Here is a 27,686-nt window from a genome sequence, read left to right as displayed (position 1 = left end):
AGAAACAAGTTCAGTTCAGCAGGACAAACATCAGAGCAAATGCAGAACACACTGTACCATAATTTGCACTGACCTTGGCTTCAGCCAGTCTTTCCTCTTTCTGCCAGTCCCACACAGAGAGGACGTGGTCGTTGGAGTCATCCACAACACAAAGCGTGTTTCCTCCATTCTGATGTATAAAAAAAATCCCATCCAGTAATTTGATTACTTATACAGCAAAAGACCTAAAAAATTAACTCTAGTCAGAACTGGAATGCTGCTAAAGTGTGCTGGCCGGCTTTTCTTACCGACTTTGAGAAAGCCAGGCAGACAAGAGCTCGGTCAAAGAACCCTGTACCCAGAACGTGGAGCGTGTTCAGGCTGACAGAGTCCCAAACACGGACATGAGGAGCCAGCTGCTGCCAGAAAAACAAAGAATGCACAAATAAGGGTCACAATATAAGGTTAGGGTATGTGAATCAGTTTATTTAATTTTGCTTAAAACATCAAGCTTCGCTGGACTTTAGATTTAGTCTAAACTAAATTCTATTTCCCACCTTTAGTGAGTTTGTTTTTTGACACAGCTCAAGTTTGAACAAACCTGTCTGTTTATATAAAAGCTTCAAACACATGCATGAGAGAATTTGATTGAAGGTTAACAATTGTATTTCTTTTAAATTAAATAATTCAGAAAGCTTAAAAATTATCCATAATTTACTGTAAATGTTAATGATTATTAATGTGTTAAACTGCAAATGTGAACCTGTCTTTTTTAGTGAAACAATCACATGTTTAAAATAGCTAAATGTCAAAACAAGGTTAGACGTGAGATACTTATGGCTAAAATGAGAGACTGTGGACATTTTTGGAGCTGTCAGAGCTCTCTGACGTCTAAAGAATTTGTTTTATTAAAGAAAAATAGTAGAATTCAATTGTCATTGGCTGAATAACGTGACATCCCAACAAGTCGGCTTCTTATTGGTTGATTAGTTCTCCACGATGCCTCCTCACGATTAAACACCTTGCACATTTGCTCAGCATCACTAGGTAATTAAAGAGCAATTCCCTTTTTATCAGCAACCCGATTGTGAAAGAATCTTATGTGAGGAATCTCCAGACATCCACAAGCCTTCAGCAGGAGAGAAGGTCCACTTGATAGCCTTAAGGTCACCTTTAGCAGACTGAACACTATTGGAGCAGAAACCTCCATCTTTCTCAGGCGAGAGACAGAGGTGGGAACCACACGAGTAAAGACGCAAGAAAGTTCTGTGAAAGTTGGACACAGCGCCACAGTTGTTTAGGTTCTGTTGCTGAAGTTGACGGATCAAGGGTGGTTCCAAATCCTGGCTTAATCTTTAAAATAAAATTTAATTAGGTACTAGAACTCATAACTGGGTCATAAAAGTCCCTTTAGACTTTTAAAAGACTCATGACAATTGTTTTTATGTATTAATTATTAATGTTTTAGTGTTCATTCCACAGATTATTCATTGTCTTTGATATGTAGTATTATAATATAACACAGTGGGTATTTTTCTTTAGTTTTGATTTATCTTTCATGAACAGATAATAGTTGATAAATAATAAATTAGATTCTTTATTTTTTTTCTTCGTTTCTGTGGGAAACAGGAAAAAAAAGAAAATATGATATAATAAAGAAATAAGATCTGTGGTTTCATTAATAACTAGATCTATTTATTTGTTCTTACAATAATTAATTCAGATATTAATCATCTTTGATTGATTCTAAATAAATTAAAACCCTGAGAAATTTACAGAAATGTTGCGATTCTTGGGAGGAAAGGATTCATGCTTCATTTAGTTATCTTTCAGGAGATTTGAGACTTGAATATTAAATATTATTTTTATTAAACATTTGCTCAATATTATTTCAGTGAAGTACTGTGAAGATAAATCAAAAGGGTTCACTTACTTTTCTGTCAGAGGAGGTTCCTGCTACTTGCCCGGTCGCAATCGTAATTTTATCAGGGTGGACGGCCAGGCTGGTGAAGATAGGAAGAACACATATTAACAGCTAGATGCTTTTTCTTTAAAACATCAAATAGCCTTTTTAAATATAGATAAGCAGCATGGCTGGAAAAGAAGACAGGCTGATACATGCTTTCTGATCTGAATAGAAATAGGATGTATTGGGATAAATTCATCTCCTCTTGGGTCTGGGGGTTAAGCTGCTAAGCAGAAGGTGGAAAGTTGAACATTTTCTCAATAAAAGAAGAAAAATCTGTCTGTAAATATTCTTTGAAGTCTAATCCAAACTGCAAACTGAACCATCATCAACCTCCACGAAGGATGTAATCACTTCAGACACAACAAACTCACTCCCATTGTATCGTCTCGTTGTATCTGAAAGGCTTGAGTACATTTGCTACCTCCTCTTTATCTGTGTCCATGTCAGTGAGCAGATATTAGAAATTACCACCAGAATGCATCTCTCACCATTTGATGTCGTCTGTGTGTCCTGTGTAGTGTCTCTGCAGCTGCTCGTCCACGTTGAACAGGACGACCACGGAGGCGATGAAATACACCGTTTCTCCAGTGGGAAGCAGGTACAGGTTGGAGCGACAGTCTCTGCCGCGGTAACCGTAGCTGAGCAGTGAGGGTCAAGGAATCAAGGAGGTGATTTGCAGTATTTTGCAGAAGAGTAATCAGTCAAAAAAGTTTAGACATCAATTAAAGCATGAAGTGTAGATTTACGAGAGAAAGGGAATGATTAAGTTGGTGCTGTTTATTTTAATGAAAATAAAAATCCATCTAATTAAAGTGACGAATAACAAAATGAAAAAAAGAACTCCAACATATAATACATGTCTCGATTTGTTTTTATGAAGAAATGATCAAAAAATGTGGTGCGCATTTGTTTTCAACCCTTTTACTCTGATACCACCAAAGAAATCTGGTGCAACCAATTCCCTTCAAAAGTCTACCTGTGTGTAATTCAATCTCAGTATAAATACAAATATTCTCTAGATGTTTGCTAGAGAACATTAGTGAACAAACAGTACCATGAAGACCAAGGAACACATCAGACGGGACAGGGATAAGGTTGTGGCGATGTTTGAAGCAGGGTTAGTTTACAAAACAATATCCCAAGCTCAGAACATCTCAAATAGCACTGTCTAATACCTCATCTGAAATGGGAAAGAGTCCAGCACGACTACAAACCTGCCAAGACATGGTAAAAAAAAAAAAAACACTACACACTACCCTGAACGCACCATCCTCACACTGAGACATGGTGGTGGCAGCATAGTGCTGTGAGGATGCTTCTCTTGAGCAGGGACAGCAGTTAGAGTCTATAAGAGTCTATGAGAAAATGGATGGAACTAAATACAGGACAATGGAATGGATCAAAGCATGTTCATGTGTCAGAATGGCCTAGTCAAAGCCCAAACCTAATTCCAGACAACTGAGAGTCTGTGACAAGATTTAAAAATGTCAGTATCTAGATGTGAAAATCTAGGAGACAAATAACACAAAAGACTTGAAGCTGTAATGGCAGCAAAAGGTGGTTCACTCAGTGGGCTGGATGCAAATGGACACCACACTGTTCAGAGTTTTAATTGTAAAAAAGAAGTAGAAAAACTTATAAATTTTTTATAAAATGATGCACCACCTCGTGTTACTCTACCGCATAAAGTCCCAATAAAATACACTGAAATGTACCCATAAAAAAAACATGGAAAATAGGCTCTGTACCAAGCTGAATCTGGATGGATCCAGCCTTCATTTTATTTCTGTTAGGGTTGTTTATGCTATCCTCCTCAGATTTTTTGCCTTTTGGCCTTTTTCTATTTATAATTCTGCCAGGCTGAACAGCACGCCCCATTCACTCCTGACAAACAAAGAAAATAAGCAAAGAGTCCCACAAATGACAAGAAACAGAAAGGAAGAAAATCACAAGAGGAGCTGCTGACTGCCTGCGCCATCGGCCTGTCAGCTGTAAGCAGGTTATTACTGACTCCAGGCTGCAGGGCGATGAGAGGCGCCGGCAGCACATGGTGAAAACAACAGTCTGAGCAGATTGACTCTGACAACCAAGAGAAACATTTGCAGTTTTCTTTCTCCAGCATCACAGGCTGAATTTATTATCTACACACACATACCTGGCTTAACTTATTTTCAGCTTTTATTCCTGCAGAAAACTGGCAGGCAGTAGTGACAGGATACACCCAGTCCAATTTGAGCTTGTTGCTGGGCAGCTCACCTCGGGCCTCCAGGCTATAGCTGTCCACTTGGTCCTTAGGCATGAACATGGTGACGGGGCGACCCTTCAAGAACATTTTCACATAACCTTCCTCTAGGAAACGCAACAGAAAGGGTGCATCAAACCATGCATTTATACACAAACAGATTGTTATTGCAGCATAATGAATTCAGAGTTTGGGAGATGTGAGTGGACAAAAAAAGCTCACAGCGCAAATGGGTTATGAGTGAGATGGGTTAAAAAGCTGAATGTGTGTGAAGGTTACACAGAGCGATGCAGGATGATGTGAAGGTAGAGTTTTAGTAATGTTTTTGCTGTGAAAAGATCACTAAAAACAAAACAAAATGACAGAACTTCCAAAGAAGTTTTTTAAACTGGGTTTATTGGTCATTTCAAACACATCTTTGTGAAAACAAGGAGCACAAAATGAACTGCAGACGTTTTAATGCCTTTTTGAAACTCATAAATCTCCAGGTCACAGCAGAGATGCATGAACACAAAATGCAGAGATGAGCAAATCAGCTGATGTAAATATTAACCTTTAAAAATAACGCTTGCAGAGGACAAAACAGACACCAAAATGAACATTTTATACCACAAAGCCCATTAGAGAGGATATTATTAGCCTAAATTAATATTTATTTTAAATAATAGTATAATAGTTACCTTAGCCAACCTAAAGTAATTATACAATTTAAAAAAGTAATATTTAAAGGATAGGGTGATGATTTTATTCTTTTATGAGCTAGTAACAAATCTGAAAGTACTGGCTGGGGGATTTAACAGGACTCCAGTAAATGGGAGTATAAAGAGAAGACAAACTCTCAGACATCAGCAGCAGGGCACGGTTTGGGCTCTTTCTGACTGATGACACAATGGCGGTGCACCCTTTCCCAGCCTCGCTGGCCCTGCAGCTTTCTGAGATCAGTCTGAGGTTGGTGTCTAAGCGAGCTGTTAAAGCCAAAGCTGCGGGGCCACAGTTCGTCCCCCTTTGTTGGGCTGAGGGCCCAAGGTATATCTGCACTGTGACTACAGTGTGGCCTGAGGAAAGAGCAGAGGAAGCGGCAATGGAGGGATGACCGGATCAGGAGATGAGCAGAAGAAGGTGGAGAGAGTTGGAAGATGTTAGATGCAAGAAATTCCCTTTTATGTCATGTTTAGTGCGAGTAAAACATAGACTCAGCTACTAAAGGAAGGAAAGCAAAAACTCTGACTACTTTTATAAGGTTATAGCAAAATAAATTGTGCTATATAATCTAATAAAATTGGATTACTAGTTTCTTTATTTAAAGCTTTTTAGAAATAGTTTTTTAATTCGGCTTAAGTGGCTAAAAACATTGATCAGACAAAAAATTTATTAAAATGAAATGAGAGATCAGACTAATAACGTTATTTTTAAGGTGGAAAACACTTTATTGGTCTGCATCTCACAGCTGGTTTTGAATTTTTTTAAATCATCATTGAAAGCTGGCAGGTTAACATTAATTTAGTATGTTTACATATAATTATAAAAAATAGGAAAGAAGAATACACGGCTGTAATAAAATGTTGTCTGATTATATTAAAGAACAATATGGTTCTGTGAAAACGTATTTTCTCCCTTACAGATGTCTTCAGTTTTTAATTTTTCATTGCTTACATGTTTCATATCATCCAACAAATGTGTAATATTTTGCAAAGATAAGTGAGTAAATACAAAATACAGTGTTCGAATGATGATTTTATTTATTGAAGGAAAGAAGCTATCCAAACCAGCCTGGCTCCATGAGAAAATGTAATTCCCCACTCTGTTAAACCATGAATTAACTGTAAATCATTTAGTGAAAAGCTGATTTCTATTTAATTCACTACATCCAGGCCTCATTACTGCCACACATGTAGAATAAAATAAATAGCTTATAAAGAACCCACCTCACAACATGAAGTAGGCTAAAAGATCTCAAAAAGTAACAGATCATGCCCTGATCTAAAGAAATGGAAGAAAGGATGAAAAAAATGTATTCATATCTATCAGTTTGGAAATAATAAATATATGGAAAAGTGGTAAACCTTTCCAGGACCAGCTGACCTATCACAATTACTCCAAGAGCATCTCAGCAACGCATGCAGGAGCCCACAAAAGAACCCAGGGTAACATCTTAAGTGCTGCAGGCGTAACTTGAAGTTCTGAGAGGTTATCAGTAATTCATTTACCTGTAGCAGAAAGAGGTCAGAGCAACTTGAGCTTGTTGAAAATGAAAAGAAACAGTCGGAGTGGTAGGAGCTGACAGCTAGTTCGATGTACAGCCTCATACTGACAGTGAAACATGGTGGTGGAAGTGTGATAGTCTGGGACTGCTTTGCTGCTTCAGGACCGGGACAGTAATTCTGCTCTCTAACAGGATGTTCATGCTCTAAAACCCTCCAGTGTGCCTGAAATAAAAACAATCTGCAAAGAAGGGTGGGACACAATTCCTCCACAGTGATGTAAAAGACTCACAGCCAGCTTGATGCTACCAAAGGTGACACACGCAGTTATTAGGTTTAGGGGGCAATTAGTGTTTCAGTACAGGCCAGGTATTTTGGATAACTTTTTTCACCTTAATAAATGAAGTCATCATTTGAAAACAGCATTTTTCATTTACTCTTGTTTTATTTGTCTGATTTGTTTAATAATCTAAAACATTTAAGTCTGATAAAGCAAAACCAGAAGAAATCTGTAAGGAGACCAATACTTTTTTCAAAACACTGTTTCAACAAAAAACATGAAGTATTTAAATCTACATGCTTGATGGAAACAAACAGTTAAATGAATCAGGTTTATCTGAAAATAGCTAAATGTTTTAGTGAGAAATGAATCAGAGCACCCCTCTAAAGCTGCCTGATCCAAAGACATTAACTCAGAACTTTGAACAATTAAAATGTTTGCTGCTGATGCGGATGGTGCAGGTTCTGGAAAATGTTCTTCATCAGATCTGAATCTTGGGTTAGGATCTTTACTTCTGCCTTAAACAGGTTCTTTTAATAAAGAAGCGTTCAGACTGTCTTCGCTGTTGTTTGTTTTTTGAGAGTTTAATCTCTCTGAAAGAATGTTGCATGTTTCAGGAAATTGCTCTGCCTTCTTGGAACACATACAGATGACTCTTCAGGACAAGTTAGGAAACAAAAAGCTGGAAACTCAGACAAGATTCAATAGAAACCAAAAAAGCAAATACTCTGAGGACAGGAAGACAGTAAGAGCAGGGCCAAATCTACAGCAGAGGAAACCTGAAAGCAACTGCGAGGCATTGAGTGGCAGACATTTTTGTGTCGTTACTATAGTGTCAAAAACTGCCTGAAATGAGGTTGTGAGCAAAGAGGCAGCATCTGAACAAGTGAAGCTCTGCAAACACACGGATGCAGCTCTGAGTGGAGGTTAGGTGGGATGTTTGTGAGTTAATGTTTCCAGTGACAAAATACTCAAAGGCAAAGTTTCAAACACACCTCAGCAGTCCACTCCTGCCCCTGTCTGGACAGTTATCTGCTCACTGCAAATAAAAAGGTTTGAAAACATCCCAATTTAAAACCAGAAGGTCAATTTTTATCCTTTCCTTTCACTCTTGACCTGAGAGCAGATGCTACATGTCTGAATAAACCCAGAGTAGTTATTTGCAGTGTTCAGAGACATGTGAAGACAGGGTGGAGGTATGGTGGGGAGGAAAGGGGCCCTGGCCTACCTTTGCAGTGGGTCACACGTCGCATCCCTTGTAAAGGTCACAGAGAGACACACAAGCACCAGATGAAGGCTGGCATCGCTTTCTCACCTTTTGGAGTGTCCTAAAGTGAGCTCACTTCCTGTTTCCTGGTAACCAGCAGCTTCTGTCCATGATGTTTTTAATAAACCACAGTGATCATTTTCCAATCGCTTCCTGCTTTGATTTCTTCTGTGCATACTAATTGCATTTTCACCTTTTTCCGCAAAACAAATACATTAATCTAATAAAAAAATGTCATGTTAAATTAAAAGAGGAATGCATGTTTGCTCAAAAACTAACTGGAATATTCTGCATGCATGTTTAATATCATGTTTGGCATTACAGCCAGGTTGTGGTATTCTATGTCCTGAACTAATCAATTCAACAGGAGCCATTACGGACATTTGAATATATTTTAATGCGATATATTTTTCTAATAAACAGACATTTCTACTTTATAATTTTCTGCATATCACATAAACATATGTCTCTATAATGTCGTGATATATATATATTTTTTTACAATAACCTCAAACTGCTACTGAACTGAATTTAAATGAAAAATATATCAAAATAATACAGATAAAACAAAACAAAAAACTCTTTTTGATCAGAACAGATTTTACTATGGATTTTAAAGCCAGGATAAAACGACAGGAGATGAATGTGTTAAATGTGAAATAAAAAGACGATGGGAAGAATGAATGTTTCACAGTTACATTTGCAGCAGGACATCATGGAAAGAAGCTGAGAGTGGTTCTTTGTGTGCAAAAAGCCCAGCAGGATACAGAAATAAAATTTTGTATTGTTTCGGGAATAAATAAAACGCCAATAAATTTTGCATTTAGACTCTAAACCATATAATTGCGGAGACACTTGAGAAACACAGAGAACCACCGAGCATGGGCCATTTATTGGCTCTAAACAGTTTGAATCATGGTAGAAAAAGTAAAAACTTTCAGACTGAAGAGCCTTGGACTCTTACCTGCATTGAACACTGGATCCCTCTGTTTGCTGCAAAGTAAACGAGTAAACGCACAGCTGTCAGTCAGCTAAGTTCAGATAAACCATCTCCTCTGCTTCATTTATAAGCCTTGTTGTAGATATTACACACACTTTGGCTTAGAACACTCTAAACCTGAAGCATCACAGGCTGAGGGAAACATCTGCCATTTGTTCTGGTTTTACCTGTCGCTTCTTTTGCTGCTGGAGTTGCTGCCCGTGGACCCGGCCCGGTTTCGGTTGCCCTTGGAGTCCCCCGAATCCTTGCGAGTGAGTGTTCCCACATGTTCGTTTGAGCTGGCTCTCCTCACAGTGCTGCAGGGAGAAAGAAATGAAGCAAACCAATGAGTGGAGGCAGACAGAATAATAAGAAATGGGCTGTAAAATTACCTTAAGATAGCTTTTCATTCATTTCCTTTATGCTTCATCAGAAACAGGAAGACATTTGAGACATGCAGCACATCTCATCTTGCTGCTATAATACAGTATCTTCACACATCTTCAACTTTTTTATATTTTCTCATTTTAACCACAAACTTATATATTCCATTTTTGATTTGATCTTTCAGGACCTCTGAGTTAATACTTAGCAGAACCACCTTTAACTACAGTTTCAGCTCCAGGCGTTTTGGTCTCCAACAGCTTTGCACACATACAGACGAACATTGTCGCCCATTCTTCTAGCTCAAGGTCAGCCAGAACTGATGCATGGGGCTGCGAGGATTAGCTTTGAAGTCTTTCCACAGATTCTAAACTGGGTTTAGGTCTGGACTTTGACTAGGACATTCTAACACATGATAAAGCTTTGATCTAAACCATTCCACTTTAGCTCTGGCTGTATGGTGAGCATCACTCCCATGCAGCATGATGCTGCCGCCGCCATGTTTCATTGTGGAGATGTTTTTTCCAGGGCCATGTACAGTGGTGGTTTTCCATAGACACATAACGTTTTGCATGGAAAACAAAATGTTCAGTCTTGGTCTCATGTTTGCTGTGTTTCCTACGTGGTGTGCGACAAAATCCACACAGGCTCTTATGGATTTCTTCCAACGACTTTCTTCTGTCACTCTTCCATAAAGACCAATTTTTCAGGAGTACATGACTGATTATTATCTTGTTGACAGATTCTCCTGCTTTTCTGTGTATTTCTGCATTTCCTCCAGAATTACCATTGGCCTCTTCTCTGGGTAATGCTCTCCTTGCCAGTTTAGGTGTATTTCCACATCTTTGAGGGTTTGTAGTTGGTCCATCCTCTTTGCATGTTCAGATGATTGATGAAAAGAGCTCTGTGAGATGTTCAAAGCGTGGGATATTGTTTTATAAACCAACTCTGCTTTAAACTTCTCCACAACCTTCTCCCTGACCTGTCTGCTGGGTTCCTTGGTCTTCATGATGCTGTTTGTTCACTGATGTTCTTTAACAAACCTCATGAAATCCCAATAAAATACATTGAAGTTTGTGTTTGAAATGTGACCTAATGTAATTGATTCAGACATTTCATCTGTTGCTAGTTCAGTTGTTAGTAATTAGTTAGTGTTATAACTCTATGTTACTTTAAATTAAATTATTAGTTCCTCCTCCTGTTCAGAAGGAGGAAGAGCTGTCTTCAGTGAGGAAGAAGGTTGGTGGTTTCATCTCAGCGTTCAGGTACAACATTTCGATCTTTGCCTCCAGGAAAATCATCAGAGGGTGCATGAAAGGAACAAACATTTTGGAGCCTGTTAAATTAAATTATATAAACTAGATGCTTCAGGGATGTATGGGAAGCATTTTGGGATTTTAACAAAACATGAAAAGGACTCACTAAAAGCAGTTTATTTACTATTTAGTTTAAACTAGTTACACAGACTTTAAAATCTTTAGGAAATTGAGAGAAAGAGTAAGGTGAGATTCTGTTCTATTCTATTCTTATTTCAGATCAATCTGTTGGTAAAATTACAGCTTCTGTTTGGATTGGGAGGAACTAACACCTCCTACTTTGACAGAGAAGGCACCTTTTATCTTCGATTTCCTTGTGGTTTACAGACTGATTTACAGTCTGATGTTTTGAAGGCCTGCTGATCCTGTCCAAAAAACCTGTAGAACAGTATAGGCAACACAATAAATTAAATACACTTAACTGCCTTCCAAAGCAACAAGCTGCAAATTACCCGGCAAATAAAAAGTTTTTTTTTTTTTTTTTTAGCAAATTGCTAAAGTGTAAAATGATAAGATTGTATTTCTCCACCTAATCACAGCATCACATCCTGTGACTCTCTGTTTAAAATAGTAACATGTTGTTTCCTCCCTCTCTTCCTCTGTTTTCTCTGCTGTGTGGACATCTACAGTCACCGTACAGAGTTGTTCAAATCTGCATGAGGGCAGCCGGCCTTTTTTCCAAAACAAAGAAAGAGCTCCATCAGCAGCCGACCAGCCAGCAGGCTTGCTGGTCATCTAATCTGGCCGATGGGACAGAGGTCTGTTCAGACTGGTTGTCATCCCCTCTGCACAAACTGTGCAGAGGGGAGGACAGAGCAGCAGAGAGGAACAACTGTTTGCTCTGTTTTTCCCGTGAGGAATCACACCGCCCTAATTGGGCTTTAAAGGCTGCTGTGTGTTTGTCAGCGGTTAATAAGACTGCGACGAAGTTGTGTGTTGATGTGTGATGATTACAGGACAAACATCAATCGCAAGATTCAAACAAAAAGAAGAGTGACCAATGAGAGAGGCAATGGGAGAAAGTTAAAATAAAAGCTGATATTTCTGTTTTAAGGTGGGTAAAAATGGCTGTAGATGAAGTGTAGCCATTGTTTTAATGGGCAGTGATGTTAGCTGCTATAAATGTTGGTCAACTCTCACCTGAGGGACCAAATTCTGGTGGGAAGAGACAAAGAGGTCAACATGAAGAGACTGACCGGAAATCACATGGAAGGCAGACAAAACATGAGATAGAAACAGGAGATGTTATCAGAGACAGGCTAGAGGAGACACAATGCATGAAGACAGGGGAAAACTGTAAAGAAAAGTCCAATTCATATAGATTTATTAAACACAGAGTGATATATCTTAAGTGTTTATTTCTTGTAATTTTGATGAGTATGGTGTACATCTGATAAAAACCCCAGGTTTACTCTGCAAAAAAATTCGAAAATTGCATAAAAGCAATAAAAAAATATTTTTAATACAGAAACATCCTGTTATGGTCATGTTATTGCCCACACTTGGGACAGTTATCCAGCAGACTGTCTTCGATGACCTGGACATGGACAGCAAGCTGCAAAAGGTCATGCGTAAGCAACTGGCAGTTCAGAGGGCTATATCCAAGGATGTTAAAGGAAAGTTAAAAGTGTAGTAGAAACCTGAAAAGATAGTAGAGCAAAGCCCATTCACGAGTTTGGGATTGGACTGCAGCTAGAGTCAGAGGTTCATGAACCAAACACAGAGGTGTTCAAGATATGGGCTATAACTGTCACATTCTTTGTGTTATTATACCCCTGAACCACAGTCAGCGTCAGAAGCAAGAGAAAAAGGACTGAACTATTGCTCCGTGGTTCAAACTCCCACTCTCAGTTTAGAGCATATTTTCATTTCATTTGTACCTTTCTGCAAGCCCACATTTCTGTATTAAAATAATTTTTATTGGTCTAATGATTATTCTAATTTTTTTGAGAATATTAATTTGGTTTTTTTTATCAGAATAGTAAGAAATAACAGAAATTAACCCCTGAAGTATATCTCTTTGTGTAATTAATTTATTAGTTTGACGTTTAGAACTGAATTAAACATTTCGATGATATTCAGATTGACTGTGTGCCTGAAACCTTGTTTACTGTAACTCAATGACTCGAACTAAATGCACTGATTTACTGACAAATGTTCAGTAAATCAGATTAATTAAAACCGTCCTCTCCAGTGAGACTCAGTAAGAGTTTAAAAAGTTTTCCTCTCAGTTTTCGCAAGCATCACTAAAGCACAAACACACACCAACATTAAAGCTGTGACATCTGTTTGGACTGAGCAGGCCCCTGCTGTCTGCAGCCCTCGTCTGATTATGTTAATGTCAGGAGTGGGAAAAGGCTATTGTTCCCCTGGCAGACCTAATTTATAACTTGGTCTCCACGTGCACACACACATGGCGGTGACAAAGAAGCCTTTTCTGTTAACTGTCAGTGAATTTGGCTGATAGAAAGCCTCAAGTGTGAGGGTTCAAATGGTACAGAGACAAGGCAACATGGCTGTGTGGACTGAACCTTTCCAACAGTATTAACGAGACCTAGGAGATCTACAATCCAACACCACAAAAACTACTGAATTTGGTGCCCATCATAAAGTCTATCATCTCAGTAAAAAGCTGAATCTTTAATGAAAAAACTACAAAATAAATTCAACAGTGGTAAAAAAAAAAAAAAACAACAACTCCTAAACAAAAAAATCTACTAAACAGTAATTTAGATAGGCTTCGTCTCCTTTCCTAACCTCTTATTGACTGCAGGACCGGCGTCCTTCCTGGACCCAGATCCAGCTGGGGAGGGTAGAGTGCTGCTGCCTTTCTTTGGCAGGACGGTCCCGTTGTTGACCGTGGGCCGTAACGGCAGAGTGGCGATCATCGGCCTGGCTGGAAGACAAACGATGACAGCAGGACAATTATGAATGTCAGCTGCAGCGGCGATGTTAGAAACAGCTATTTGTACCACACAACACATTGTACACCACCCAGACTTTCCTGTCCGTCTTCAAACATCAGAACTTGAGTGACGTCTCATTCTCAATTCACATGGTTTAATGTTATGTTGCAAAGTTGAAGCAATAACTCTAGTGGGAAGGCTTTCTGCAAAGTTTAAGAGTGTTTTTATGGACATTTTTGATCATTCTTGCAGAACAGCATTTGTGAGGCCAGACACTAATGTTGGACGAGAAGGCCAGGCTCACAGTCTCTGCTTTAATTCATCCCAAAAAGGTTCTGTCGGGTTGAGCTCCTTGTGTGTGGCAGCAGTCTGCAGGTCTGGGTGCCTGATTTTAATCATTTTGAATTCAATGATTTGGATGGGTGAGAGAATACTTTTGGAAGCATGCTGAATTTTATTTTTATGACTGAATATTTAAGCAATAAGTGAGTGCTTCTTTCTTTTCCAGGACTTCAACTTTCAGTATCAGTATTACAGTGTGCTTCTGAATGTGTAATAACAGTTTAAAGGGTGAAACATCTGTTTTTGGGTTATAATCCCGATGAAAATACAAATTTAACATTCTGTTGCACCAAGTATTCCTACAGAATTATATGGATAAAATCCAAAACTGAGATGAAAGTGCTTATATTCGTCACTAAGCTGTATTTGTACAACCCCTTTTACAGCCTTAAACCTCACCTATGCTATCCTCACTATTTAATGTGTGGTCAGATATAATGTAGATGTGTGCAAGTTCCTCAGTAACAGCATTATTTAACCCAATAGTTTGTCCTATTTTAATAATATTTTTTATGAATCAGTTTTACAGATAAATTGATGGAGTCACAACCCAAAAAAATCCAGAAACATGTACACGTGCAAAAGTTTCCACACCCCTTGGAAAAAATCTATGTATCCCTTTCCTTCTACTTCACAATTATGCAGCACATAATGTTGGTGTATTATTTAAAATCCCAATAAAATACATTATGTGTGTGATGAAGTGGCAAAATGCGAAAAATTTTAAAGGGTGTGAATATTTTTGCTTTATCTGCAGTAATAAATATTTAATACATGCAGTTTCCTCCAGCAGAGACACACATTCAGTCCAACACACCACGCATGCATGCACACTCACTCAGGCCTTCCCACTTGATCTCTTGAGTAGCCATTATGCTGCAGGAACAAGCTAAGATTTCTAATGTTGCTGTCAGGTTAAAGATGACAAATAGTTGGGTCCATGACTTGAATAAGTGCATGTTTGTTAAGCTGCCTTTGCTTCAGCAGAGGGATGCAGTCCGCTGGATCTCTGCAGCTGATACTACAGCAGAAAGAACAACTCAAGGTCCGAGTCATCCTCCATAATGAAACACTGTATGACTGCAGTGACTAAACTGGCAACAGCCCAGAGCTCTGATCGGTTTCTGCTCCACCACTCAAACACACATTTTACACAATAAAATCCATCGAGTGTAGCAAGATTCACATGAAACCTTCAATTTCTGTGTGGTGAACAAACCATTTCACAGACACATGCAGAGCTGTTAAGAAACAGAGGCACAAAAATGAGACCGTTCATCTCATACAGAAACTGTGAAACACATGTAAAAGGAATTTAGCTGCAGGATATAAGGTGGTGAGGACAAATCCGATGAGGATGGTAAAATAAGAGGGTCTGACTTGCAGTAAACAGGTCCTGAATTTCATTTAAGACAGTCATTACCTGATGTGAGTCGTTGCCCCACAACCACAGTGAGAATGGGTAATGCAGTGAGAGTCATAGATGCAATCACTATTGTAATTTTCCAGGGTGTGCAATCTCATCACTCCCTGAACATGTTGGGAAACATGCCTCAAAGGTCAGAGAAAAATGTTCAGGGTCACCTCTGACCTTTGAGCCCACAAGTGGGTGCAGAGGGGCTGGAAAGAAGCAGATGGCATGCAGGCAGACAGACATCAGCAGTAGCAGCATGCAAAATAAAGCAGCCTAGGTAGACTGCCCAGATTTTAAATGTAACTTTAACATGTTCTGTGGAGTGGGAGGCAGATCACCTGTGAAGCTTAAATGATTCTGCTGCTCCCTTTTATATAAACATGCAAAAGGTCAAACATCAACAGCAGCAGCAGGGTTTGCTAACTCACAGGTGAAGCTATGGTTATAATCATGTGAAAAATATAGGACACCCTAAAACAGCCTGTGCGCTTTTCTAACATATTTGGACATATGGATATTTAATAAAAATATTAATACTGAAAAATAAGTTGTATAACCAACCCAATAAAATGAAAGGAAAAAAATTCTAAAACTTTAATTTTAAAAATGCATTTGCTGGTGAAGAATAAATTAGGACCCGCTCACATTAATCTGACTTAAAATAACTGAATTTACACACAGGCATATAATATCAAGTCCACATGATGAGAATAGGGATAAGGTTAGGGTTAAGGCTAATCCTAATCCAACTCAGCAATCTGAAACTTGTTTACCTGTTTTAACCTCAGATATTTAATGTGGGTCTCCTGACTGTTGAAGTGAGAGTTAGCACCATGATGAGAACCAAAGAGCCGTATGAGGCCTTCAGAAAGAAGATGGTAGCAGCTCATGAGTCTTGTAAAAGGTTTAAAGAAGTTTCAAAAAAATTTGAAATCAGCCATTTTACTCTAGTAGTCAACAGGTGGAGGACACTGAAAACATCTGCCCATATCTGGCTAGAGAGAATGTAGAGAAGACCAGGACATCAGTAATGTTCTCTGGACAGAGAAGTCAAAAGTAAATGCTTTGGACACCGGGAGCAGGGGACATCATTACCATAAATGTTGCTGCAGCAGGACCTGACCAACTCACTATTTAGAATCATACAACTAGGGTCTGCAACATGACATGATCCAAAACATTAAGTACCAGTAAATTCACCAAGGACTGGCTTAGAATTGAGAAATTGAAAGTCCTGGGCCTAGTTAAAGCCCAGATCTTGATCTCATGGAGACACTGTGGAATGACTTAAATCAGTCTCTCATGTGCTGCACATGGAAGAAACCCCTCAAACATCTCACAGCTGAAAGTGAGGAGTGGGACAAGCCTTCGTCAGACCGTCAGAGATGGCAGATGGCTGCAAGAAGCGTCTCACTGAAGTTATTCCAACCAAAGGGGGAAAGACTAGGGTGTCCTAACTTTTTCCTCAGATAGAAAGCACTTTTTTGTTTAGATCTTAAAAGTAGTATATTAATGTTATTTTTTGTTGTTTAAGTGCAAATAAATCAGTTTCCTTCCAGATACAAATAAAAAACTATTAGGCATCAATATATGAACATTCTATTTGTTTCCTTATTATGAGCAAAATGATTTATTGACTGAATAACTTTTGTCTCAGCCTGCTTAACTTTATAATAAATAAAAGTTGCATTCACATATGAAACATTTTCAAAGGTTTGCGAATATTACACTTTGTGCATTCTAAAGAAATCCCTCTGGAGTTGTCCTTACTCACTAACCTACGCTGCTCTAGATGTTAAACTGAATCAAAATCTCCTTCCATTAAATCTGTCTATATGTACGTCTTCATATCTGTACATTGTGCAGTGTGCTGCATGGTTAACTGGATATCGAGGTGAAATGTTACCATAAAGATCCCAACAGTGCAGACAACGACTGAAATGTGCACAACAGGCCAGGTGAGTGCAGACAAACTACACAGTCGGCCTACCTGACTTGCCAAAACTGCTGTCTGCTGATGGAGATTTTCTCATCTTAGTGGGGTCTATATGAGCAATGCACAACGCATTTAACAAGACAACACAGTCATGGAGGAGGGAGGACAGGACGGAAAAGAGATTGACAACTGGTCAGAGGAGGAACAAATTAGAAAAGAAATTCAAGGATAAAGCTCGACAAACAAAATCTAACCAAGAATCTATTGTAAATTCCCCCCAAAAAACTGCTAATCATGCGGGAAAAAAACAAGAAAAGCAGTGATAAAAATGAAGGTTCTGGTTCTGTGTTACCTTTGGTGGGTCCTCTGCGGGACCCCGTGGCCTGCTGCTCCTCCGACAGGTTTAACCTACGAACCACATCAGCCAGAGCAGACTTGAGCAGCTGAATCTCATCCTCCTGCATCTGGACCCTCTGCTCCAGGGAGGCGATGCGGTCTGTCACCTCCATGCTGCTGGTTGCTGATGCACTGTCATCTGAGGAGACATAGGGAGCTCACGTCAGATCAGTGGGTGATAAGTTAACTTCTTAAAAATGACAAATTTAACTGATTAACTTTGTCTTACAAAGGGATGGACAGAGAAAACCAGACTGAAGGGGGGGGGGTTAATCACAGATCTGGTCTCTCATCAAGCTGAACAGATTATTATTTTGTCTCCAGCTGACACACAGATTGAGGCCAAGCACCGGCCACCAGGGTCCACTTCATTAATGATAAAACATGCGCACACACTTATGCCGGGTCCCCTCCATGACCACTTTGATGTCACAGTAGGTTGATGAAATATTCATATTAATCACGGCTGTGTTTCCCCTGCAGATTTGTAAAAACAGTCTGATGCATTATTCATGAGTTAGACCCCCGCCGCCTGACAACATTACGAAAAAGACTCTTGACCTGCATAAGTAGCATCTTCAAACAATCAACCACAGCAGAAAGCAAAGTGGCACGATGAGCTCCTGAGGGTTCATGAAAGCATCTTAAAAGACTACATCCCCAACAAAAACTCGATCAGGATATTCTCTTGCATAAAATAAGTTTCTATAGTACTAAAATAAATTTAAAAAGCCATAGAGTATCATAACCCTAACACCCATTTTGAAAAATACTATTAATACAAATATTTCTTTTGAAATGTTTTTTCGATGAATGGAAAAAAGATTTAGTGTTTTCTCTGTTATTATATTAGAGGGATGCCCTCGTCCCCTCCTTTGTAGGCATTTGAAGAGCTTTAATAAGATGTTAAGACTGGTGTTAGTTCCCACATTTTCAAAGTCTTGGTTTACACTGGATCTCTTCCATATTTTTACTAAGGCTTGTCTCGGTCTTGGAAATGCTGGATTTTCTTCTTCAGACCATTCAAGACCACAGCTGCAACATCCTCCTCACTACAACTTATTGTGAAACTAGATATAGATTTTTGCTCTAAAAATTTCAACATGGCACCTGTGCCCCTACGAGTCAAAAATGAGAAGATGAGAAGACAAGAGGGAGAAACATTGTCCAGTGCAAATAGGTTTGGTGAGTTCAATCCTTTGCCTCCAGAGTTGTCTGGTTGGTCTGGTTAACTTGTTACCAACTTGTCAGATTAAATGGACATGTCTGGGTTCACCTGAGAGATGTAGCAGTCCACCAAACTGAAGTTAGGCACACCTGTGCAGAACAAAGCACTGATATAGTTAGCTTGCTGATAAAATGCCACAAGCAGATATCTTTAAACGTCTGTAGCAGCAATTACATTATTATGATTACAGCAATACTCTTTTAATTGCTTTTTGTGTTGGTTTGTTATTGGTCATAGCCTACCACTCTGTCTCAACTACTTCAGTCTTGGTCTAGTCTTAGTCTTAGGTTAGGTGGTCTTGACAACAGGGAACAGGAGCAGGGAGTGGAGGCGGTTCATCCAAGAACCCCTCCGGAACAGGACCAAAAACAGGATCGGGGTGTGGAGGTGGTTCATCCATGAACCCCTCACAGACAGGAACAAAGTGTGAGGGCGGCTCAACTTGGGACCCCTCCGGGACAGAACCAGGAACAGGATCGGGGTGTGGAGGCAGTTCATCCAAGAACCCCTCTGGAACTGGACCAGGAACAGGATTAGGAGTCGGAAGCAGCGGAGATGGAGCTAAACCATGAGCTAGAAAGCCGTCTCCAGCTTCAGTGGAGAGGCGAGCGGAGGAGGGGGCAGGAGGCCTCCTCGTTGAAGCGGCCTCAGTGGCGTGGTGAATCCGAGGATCTGGAAAAAAATCCCTCCTCGCCACAAGCCAGTCTTCAAGGTTGCCAGAAATTTCCAGCCTTCTCCATGGTGAGCTGAGAGAGGTTACCAGGTGAGAAAATAATTTGGCCAGAATCTCACCCCTCTTGAATTCTCTCACCATTCCTCCCGCTTGGTCCTGTTGGCTGGTTCCTTCTGTCATAAAGTGGGTTTTTGATGGACCAAAATGTGGGGAAGAACTCCTGAAGCTCCAGGTTTGATGGTAAGACAAGTCTTTATTTTCCATGGCAGGACACAGACAGGGTAGCAAGCACGCAGCAGAAAACGCACATACACATAACATAAGGAACTAGCGGGGAACAACGGAATCAAATGAGCTTAAATACAAAAACTGAACAGCAGGGGGAACCAATGAGAAACGTGACAAGACAATCAGGGGAAAACACAGAACAGGTGTGGGCTTGGGGTGCAGGGAGACACAAAAAGGACTAGACCAGGTAATGTAACAAAAACACAAGCAGGTATGAAATCTGGTCATTGGTGTAAAAACAGCTTTAGTAAAATTTTCATATACTAATAATATTTGGCTTTTGCTGGTAATCCTTCTGAGAAATCTGAAAATCTATGAAAAGTAATGAAATCACACATTTAGGTAAAGTAAGATAGGAGGAAAAAAAAAATCATATTTCAGACTATTCTTAGCAGAATAGAGTCTGAAATAGTACAAAAAACCTCAGCAGGGGTAAGCAACACACACATTTAGCAAGGGTACGGTGGAATCTTGAGGGTGCGAATATATATAAGTCTGAGTGTGTTTGCAAGAATTAGACTGTCAACACTGATAGAAGCGCCATTGTCCTTGAGAAGAGAGGTGGAAGTTTCATCAATTGGCCGCATAGTCCTATCAGCACACAGCTGGTAGGGGAGTGCTGGGGAAGAGCGTCGTGTTTATATAACATTCAGGAGATATTTTGTCAATAGCCAGTTAGCAGAAGTTGCCAAGGCCACATTGGGGCGCCAGATTTAGAAAAACAATAAATATTGTGGTTCAGGCAGTTGTGAATTTCCAACTACCTTAAGAGTTTTACTGGTATGTCTCAATTGCGAATCCAAATAGCCAAATTTCTGGTACTTTCCGCAGATCTCGAGCGTACAACTTCTCCAAGATTATATCCTTTAACCTCTGAATCCAACCGCTGCCAGGCTGCGATTCTGTTCAAGAATCGTGTCCAGCTTGCGATTCTGCTCTCTTAACATTTCAGTCTGAGTGTTGATCGCTCTACAGACTCCGTCTAACATCGCAGGCAGCTTTGGAACGCTTTGAACAGCCGCCCATGTTTTGAGAATCACTCGATAAGCCAGGTAACCGCCAACTCCAAAAAGCAGAAATCCTGTTATCAAAAGTCCAAATATGTACACATTTTCTACGTCCTCAACCGACATCGTAGTCAGGCACACAATTTTCCACTGCTGCCAATAATCCATTGTGTTTCCAGAGAAGAATGTCCTGTCTGGACAAGAGGGTCTCCTTTATCCTGTCTTCCCATCGAAAACATTCAATCAATTACATTGAGAGACCAGCTGACCAAATCTATAATTTACAAGTTTGGAGGAAATGCTCTGAGGAAAATACAGAGAAAAGCAGAAGCAGGGATCAGTAGGGAGGGAGGGAGAGAGAGAAACCGTGTGTGTCTTCCACCGAAAGAGACACCTTCACATCCAACCCCAAGTAGAGTCACAACTTAAGTCACATTTAACCCCATGGTTAAATGTGACCTAAGACAAAATTTGATTTTGGGACTCAGTTTCATATGAGCTCATCGCCCACCAATCACTGGAAGAACATACAGTATATGTGGCACATTTATATTGTCCATACCTTTGTTTGCACATTCTGCATTTGAAACAATTTGTTTTTTAGTTAACTCAAGAGACGACAAATTTTTGAAATGGACTGTTCAAAAGATTGTTGTGTTTGAGACTCAGATCAGTCACTTCTAATAAACCAATAACAGCTGCAATAAAGACAGCTGGAAATGAACTCTGAAAATGTTATTTGCCAGAACATGTTTATTGTGGAGCTACGCTCTGGAAGGGGCTTCTGACCCAAAGTAAGAAAAATTGACAAAATAATTTCTTGTTAGACCTGTAAATTTATTTATTTTACTAATTAAAACTCCTATAAAAAAATGGCAAATCTGGAGAAGTAGAACTGATTTATATCTGCTAATGCACAAACTCGTGCATTATCAACAGTGAGCAACGATTAATTTACACATTTTTTTTCAAGATAGATGTTGCCAGCATCACTGTCATCTCAGCCAAATACAGAAAGAAAAGACATTTTTCTGACCTGTAAGTATCTCTCTAAGACAATCCTCCCTCATATTTAGATGTGAATGTCTGTCAGGATGTGAATTTCTTTAGATAAAGCTTTGCTTGTCTGTTGAGAATGTGTTGTGAGTCTGTTCTGAACACAGATACAATGACGGTGTCAATGCAATACAATGACTGGGTGTTACAGCTCTGTGCTAACATCCTCTGTCTGTCGACCTGCTTCCAGCCAGAGTCAGAGAAGGTCAGAGAAGTTTATGTTTCTCCAGAGAAACGTGTGTCACACAAACTCTGAGGATTCAGCTCAATGTCTGTTCTTACTAATAACACCCTCACATACTTCTGCCCACAGATTCACATCACTGAGATGTCAATCTTTATTCACCATCACATCCATCACACTGTGAAGTCTCGGACACCATTGTGCCCATTCCATCTGTGGGAGAGTTGATAACTGCCCACTAACAATCTCCAGTGGGGTCTTCACACCTGTCAGCCATCAGCTTAAATCACATCATCTCTATTGGTTCTCCTTCCAACTTTTCTCCTCGGTCCTCGTTTCATTACTGGACCAATATGAGGAGGGGTCACAAATCTGAGCTCAACAATCTCTGCTCACCATAATGCATCTGGGCATGTTGTTCCCCATTACCTTCCCCTGGAAGACGATGAGATTCAGGCAGACGACTGCAAGCTTGACTGCATCTCCATCACTTCAGCCATGGGGGGCTCAGTGAAGGGTAAATACAAAAAGACTCAGCAGTTAATTTTCCTGCTCGAAATGAAACCTTTAACTCCACCTGATTAACTGACTATTGATGAACACTGCAGCGAGAACACATGATTGTTCCTCATTATAATAAGTGCAGGGTTGTGAAAATGCATTTTTGTCACACGTTTCAGAACATCAAAGAAATTTCAACATCGGATAAATATATCTTGATTGAAAACAGCTTTGAAATTAAAATTTTATTTATTAAGGATAAAAAGCTATCCAACCCAATTTGACCCTATGTAAAACACGTCCCCCTTCTTAAATCATGGGATGACTGCGATAAAACCACAAAAGCTGAGTTACATTTTCCACTCACACCCAGACCTGATTACTGCCAAACCTTTAGAATCAAGAAACCACTTAAATAGAACCCATCTGACAACATGAAGTGGGCTAAAAGGTCTCATAAAACAAAACGTCATGCCACTATCTGAAGAAATTCAAGAACAGATGAGAAACAAAGTATTTGACATCTACCAGTCATGAAATTGTTACAAAGCCACCTCTAGGGTTTTGGGTCTTCAGTGAACCACAGTGAGAGCCATTATCCACAAATGGAGAAAACATGGAACAGTGATGAACCATCCCAGGAGTGGCCGGCATACAAAAATTACTCCAAGAGTGAATCTACAACTCACCAGGAGGTCACAAAACAATCCAAAACACTTGCAGGCCTCATATGTTTAAGTTAAGGTCAGCGTTCATGATCCAACTGTAAGAAAGGGACTGGGCAAAAATAGCCTCCATGAGAGCGTTACAACAACAAAACCAGTGCTGACCAAAAAGAACACAAAAGGCCCATCTTGCGTTTGCCAAAAAACATCTAGATGATCCCCAAAACTTTCTGATTTTCTTTGGAAGGTGTGCTTTACATCTGGTGTAAAACAGCATTTCAGAAAAAGAACATCATACTGTGAGTCAAACATAGAGGGGATAACGTGAAGGTCTGGACTGCTTTGTTCCTTCAGGACATGGATGATTTGCAATAAAAGTTGAAAAAATTCCTGAAGCATGTTCTGTCAACAGTTTGTGACCTCAAGCTCAAGCACATTTAGGTTCTGCAGCAGGGCAATGATCCGAAGCGCACCAGGAAGTTCACCACTGATTGGCTCAAAAATACTAAATGAAGGCTTTGGAGAGGCCTAGTCAAAGTCAGGACTTAGAATGAGATGTTGTGATATGACCTAAAACAGGTAGTGTGTGCTTAAAAACCCTCAAATGTGGCTGAATTAAAACAATTCTGCAAAGAAAATGTGGTCCAACATTTCTCCATAGTGATATAAAAGACCAGATATTGGGTTTAGAGGCCACAATTAATTTAGGGTCAAGTTGTTTTAGATATCTTTTTTAATTAAATGTTAAATAATGTGTTTAATCAAGTAATCTTAGTCTAATAATAAAATCACTTAAGTAAGACAAAAAAAGCAAAAACAGCAGAAATCTGTGAGGATGCATATACCTTTCACTGCACTGTACGATTATATCCAGAAGCTCTTCAGGAATTTAAAAAACACATGTCTAAGTCATTCCAAGAACATTGTGACTCCAGCTGCTTACAATGTGTTGCACACAGATGGTTATTGTTGAACATGCCAATTACCCACCGACAAAGAGACAGATTAATGTTTGCTTTCTTTGCTCCAGCAGAGCAGAGACGCTGCACCAGGGATAAAATGACCTGGTTGTATGAGGTTTTAAAAAAAGCCACAACACGCATTTGCAAAAACAAAAAGATGATAAAAGTCAAAATGGCTACAGGAAACAGCCTGTCACAACACACTTCTGTTTATTTTCCAAAGCATGGCTGGGTGATGTCACCACGTCTGGAAAATCTCTGGACCTACTAGACAAGCCCGATGATTACATTATAGCATAAAGCTAAATATGGACAAAATATGGATAAACTGATATATTGGGGCAAAAAAAGGAAAATACAAATTAGCCATTGTACTACATTTGATGGGAATTAGAGATTACTTTGTAGTTTTTGTCGGAATTTTTAGAGTGCTAAACACCATGGAGTAAGCATTCATATCGAGAGGCTGCATAGTGTGATCACATAATAATTTTCATTAAAAGTAACCAAGCCAGTTACAGCGTTAATAACTGAATCGGGGTTCTTAAACTGCAGTCCCCAGGGGATATCGTCCTGCAGGTTTAAGGTGTTGCAGGACACTGGCCCAATGCACCTAGATCAACATCTGCAGCAAGGGAGTCCAAAGTGTTGTGCATGTTTTAAATGTTTCTCTGTATTAGCAAACCTGAACCTATCGAATGGGTCGTTGGCACGTTCCTGCCAATGTCGGTGCCATTCCGAGGAGCTAATTAGGCCATTTGAATCAGGTGTGTTGGAACAAGAACACGTCTAAAACATGAAGGACATTGGCCCTGGAGTTGGACACCCCTGATTTAAAGAGTTGTGGTATTGGCCTAATTGTCTGACTCAGGTGTGTTGAAGTAGATGCACATCTAAACGTTGCAGGACACTCAATGAATGTTACCTTTGTTTTATATGATGACAACTTCTATTTCGTATTATTCACTAAGAAAACCGGTCTGCTTTCAGTTGGGTCACAGTCATCAATAGAGATGAACTGAAGGAGGAATAGCAGATCCATCCCATGTGTCACCTGCAGTCAGCAGCAGGTGATCTGCTGATGTCGTTGTAGCTAATTAACCGTTCAGATAAAGGAAACAGGTGCCTGATTACAACCTGCCTCTGAAGGCTCTTTGGATAGCAGAGAAGTAAATCCTCACATACAAGACCTAAGGGGGGATTTAAGAGGAAAAACAGGCAGCACAGAGGGGGGGCTTTAATGTCAAAACAGCATCACCAACAGGAGGAACACTGAAAAAGGAAACTCTGCATGTACAAGGGTCAGCAAGGAGTCAAAGGGGAGATGATAAGAGGCGAAACACTCCCCACGAGGGACCTAGGGTTAAACCTCGATCCACCTATCAGCCACATCCTTCCTGAAGTCAAACTCAGGTCAAACAAAAGACATCTCCCCCACCGTAATCCTCTCAACATGACAATGAAGACAGTGAAGAACACCAAAACAGTGATTTAAAAAAATATATAATCTGCAGCTAATGTGTAACTATTTACGCAAAATGCATCATCAAACAGGGAAAGAAGACATGAAACAGGGAAGGTTTGTGTCTTTAGGAAAGGTAGTCAACTAGAGATATGGTGTTTCATATGTAAGAATTTTATTTTACCTTTATAGTGCGCGGAGAAAAAGTGTTAAACAAATGCCTTTTATAAGTAAATATATTTCAAATGGGGGTAATAAAATTCAGCAACAACCAAAGTATTCCACACATACAAAAAAATACATTAAGAGTAATAAAGTTTAATGCCACAGGGAATAAGCATTAAATGAGTGAGTAAAATGAGGTGCAAAAAGGAACAGAAAGCTAAACAACCAGCTAAAATCTGTCAGTATTTAGAAAATAATCCTACCCCCTATCAATGCAAATTAATAGCAACCGGTTTAATCCTAGCTGACGCTATATAAAAATAATAATCATTAGGCATTGCACCAGAAAAATCTCATGAATTTTATGACCTTCACAACCTTATTGTTGTAGTGGTGGTAATGGTTCCATGTGTATTTTTAACTTCTGAGTGACCCAGTAGGAAGGCCCGGGGACAGCACAGTCTGTCAAGACCCGTCTGCCTCTCACACTCTCCAATGGGGGCGGGAATGGATGACGGAGTTGGTGACGCTGCTAAATTAAGCTGTAAACCTGACTGTGTCTCTCCCTTCCACTCCTGCATCGCTTGCGTCTCCTCCGCTTGGCTTGCAGACTGGACCCGCTCCCCAGAGCCAAGGACCACTCATACAGATCATAAAGTTAAGAAAGACCTGGAATTAGCAGGTACAGTTTTTCAATGGAAATAGTAATCAGTGCACTTATCCATCATGTTCCTACATGAACAAAGGATGATTCCAAAAATGTACCAAGACATTTCTAATAAGAATCTGAAGATGAAATGACACAGGAATTATTTAGCATGATATTTACAGCCAAGGAATCTGCTAGTTTCAGAGAAATAAAATAAGGCTTCATCTATGGCCTAGTCAAACCTATTGAAGGAAGTAAAGATCAGAGGACCGGTGTTATCTCTCTGTTATGTTAGAGATGTTTAGAATCAGGGTGAAAAGGGTTCAAACATGTTTTATTGTTCAGTACTGCAGTTTTAAGAAACCTCAGCAGATACAGTGAAAGTGATTAAAACTGCTGAAGATGGAAAAAAAAAAAAACAGAGCCGCAAAGTCAGAAATAATTGGCAAAAAAGAAGGAAAAAAGGACAAAGACATGACTCGCTAATGCAGAATACCTCATTCTAAACTCAGGAACACATAATATATACACCGTTATCCCAACACCCTGTCCAACACACACTCTTCTGCCAAAGAGGAAGTGCTCATGGCGTGGCAGAGGGATTATGAAGGATATGTGGAGCAGATCTCGCTGAATGTTAGTGATCCCTAAAGTCAGAGCTTAGCTTCGTAGATTTTTATTTTCTCTGCCTACATTTGCAATTCTATTTTAAGAAAATGTCCCTAATGGTTTAAACGAAAGTAATATATCTATGTGAGAAAAATGGTCATATTAGTGTGCCACTATGGAATTAACAGACTAATTTTGTAAAGATTTGCACAAGCGCTTCAAACTGCACTGCCAACTAAAAATAGCACTAGGCCACATTTAAATGAAGTATGATGGTTTAGGTATCTACCAATACAGAAAACATCCAACTCTCAAAGAACAGTGCTATTTATGACATGCATTTAGCATGAAATATTCACGTTTTCCTGAAAGCAACGAAGGAGCACGAGCAAACTGGTGTTTGGCTGATTTTACTTTATTACTATAATTTATCATCTCTTCCTGTGATGGGTGCCTGATAGTTTTGCAAATAATTAAAGTAATCTACAAATTACAAATGGAGGACCATCTGCCCTCATTTTTAGAAAATTTAACATTTTGTCTTAAACGATGTAAGATGGAAGGAAGTCTGTAAGTCATGCAACATTTATTTTCCCTGGCCATATTTCAATTGGAAGGACAAATGT

At 39.5% G+C, this 27,686-nt stretch overlaps 1 protein-coding gene across 9 annotated transcripts in view; it reads right to left on the bottom strand.

The window, feature by feature from the left end:
• eml1 (EMAP like 1) overlaps nucleotides 1-27,686 on the bottom strand; it is a 70,381-nt gene that overhangs the window by 10,940 nt on the left and 31,755 nt on the right. For 2 of the 9 annotated variants that reach the window (XM_047345188.1, XM_047345184.1), the window contains exons 2-13: nucleotides 17,568-17,750; nucleotides 17,270-17,323; nucleotides 13,375-13,513; nucleotides 11,758-11,772; nucleotides 9,106-9,234; nucleotides 8,903-8,931; nucleotides 7,900-7,926; nucleotides 4,168-4,297; nucleotides 2,437-2,586; nucleotides 1,913-1,982; nucleotides 288-398; nucleotides 74-169 (exon numbers count right to left, since the gene is read on the bottom strand). In XM_047345188.1, the coding sequence (XP_047201144.1) occupies nucleotides 74-169; nucleotides 288-398; nucleotides 1,913-1,982; nucleotides 2,437-2,586; nucleotides 4,168-4,297; nucleotides 7,900-7,926; nucleotides 8,903-8,931; nucleotides 9,106-9,234; nucleotides 11,758-11,772; nucleotides 13,375-13,513; nucleotides 17,270-17,323; nucleotides 17,568-17,750 (1,133 nt within the window). Of the gene's footprint in view, nucleotides 1-73; nucleotides 170-287; nucleotides 399-1,912; nucleotides 1,983-2,436; nucleotides 2,587-4,167; nucleotides 4,298-7,666; nucleotides 7,845-7,899; nucleotides 7,927-8,902; nucleotides 8,932-9,105; nucleotides 9,235-11,757; nucleotides 11,773-13,374; nucleotides 13,514-17,269; nucleotides 17,324-17,567; nucleotides 17,751-27,686 lie in introns of those variants that run through there. The other 7 variants (XM_047345185.1, XM_047345187.1, XM_047345186.1 and 4 more) reach the window with 7 other exon arrangements.

The sequence above is a fragment of the Girardinichthys multiradiatus genome, chromosome 19 (assembly GCF_021462225.1).
Source record: "Girardinichthys multiradiatus isolate DD_20200921_A chromosome 19, DD_fGirMul_XY1, whole genome shotgun sequence".
In the NCBI taxonomy this organism is placed as follows: domain Eukaryota; kingdom Metazoa; phylum Chordata; class Actinopteri; order Cyprinodontiformes; family Goodeidae; genus Girardinichthys; species Girardinichthys multiradiatus.
The sequence above is the reverse complement of the archived record's forward strand: the minus strand, read 5'-3'. Positions and strand labels throughout refer to the sequence as shown.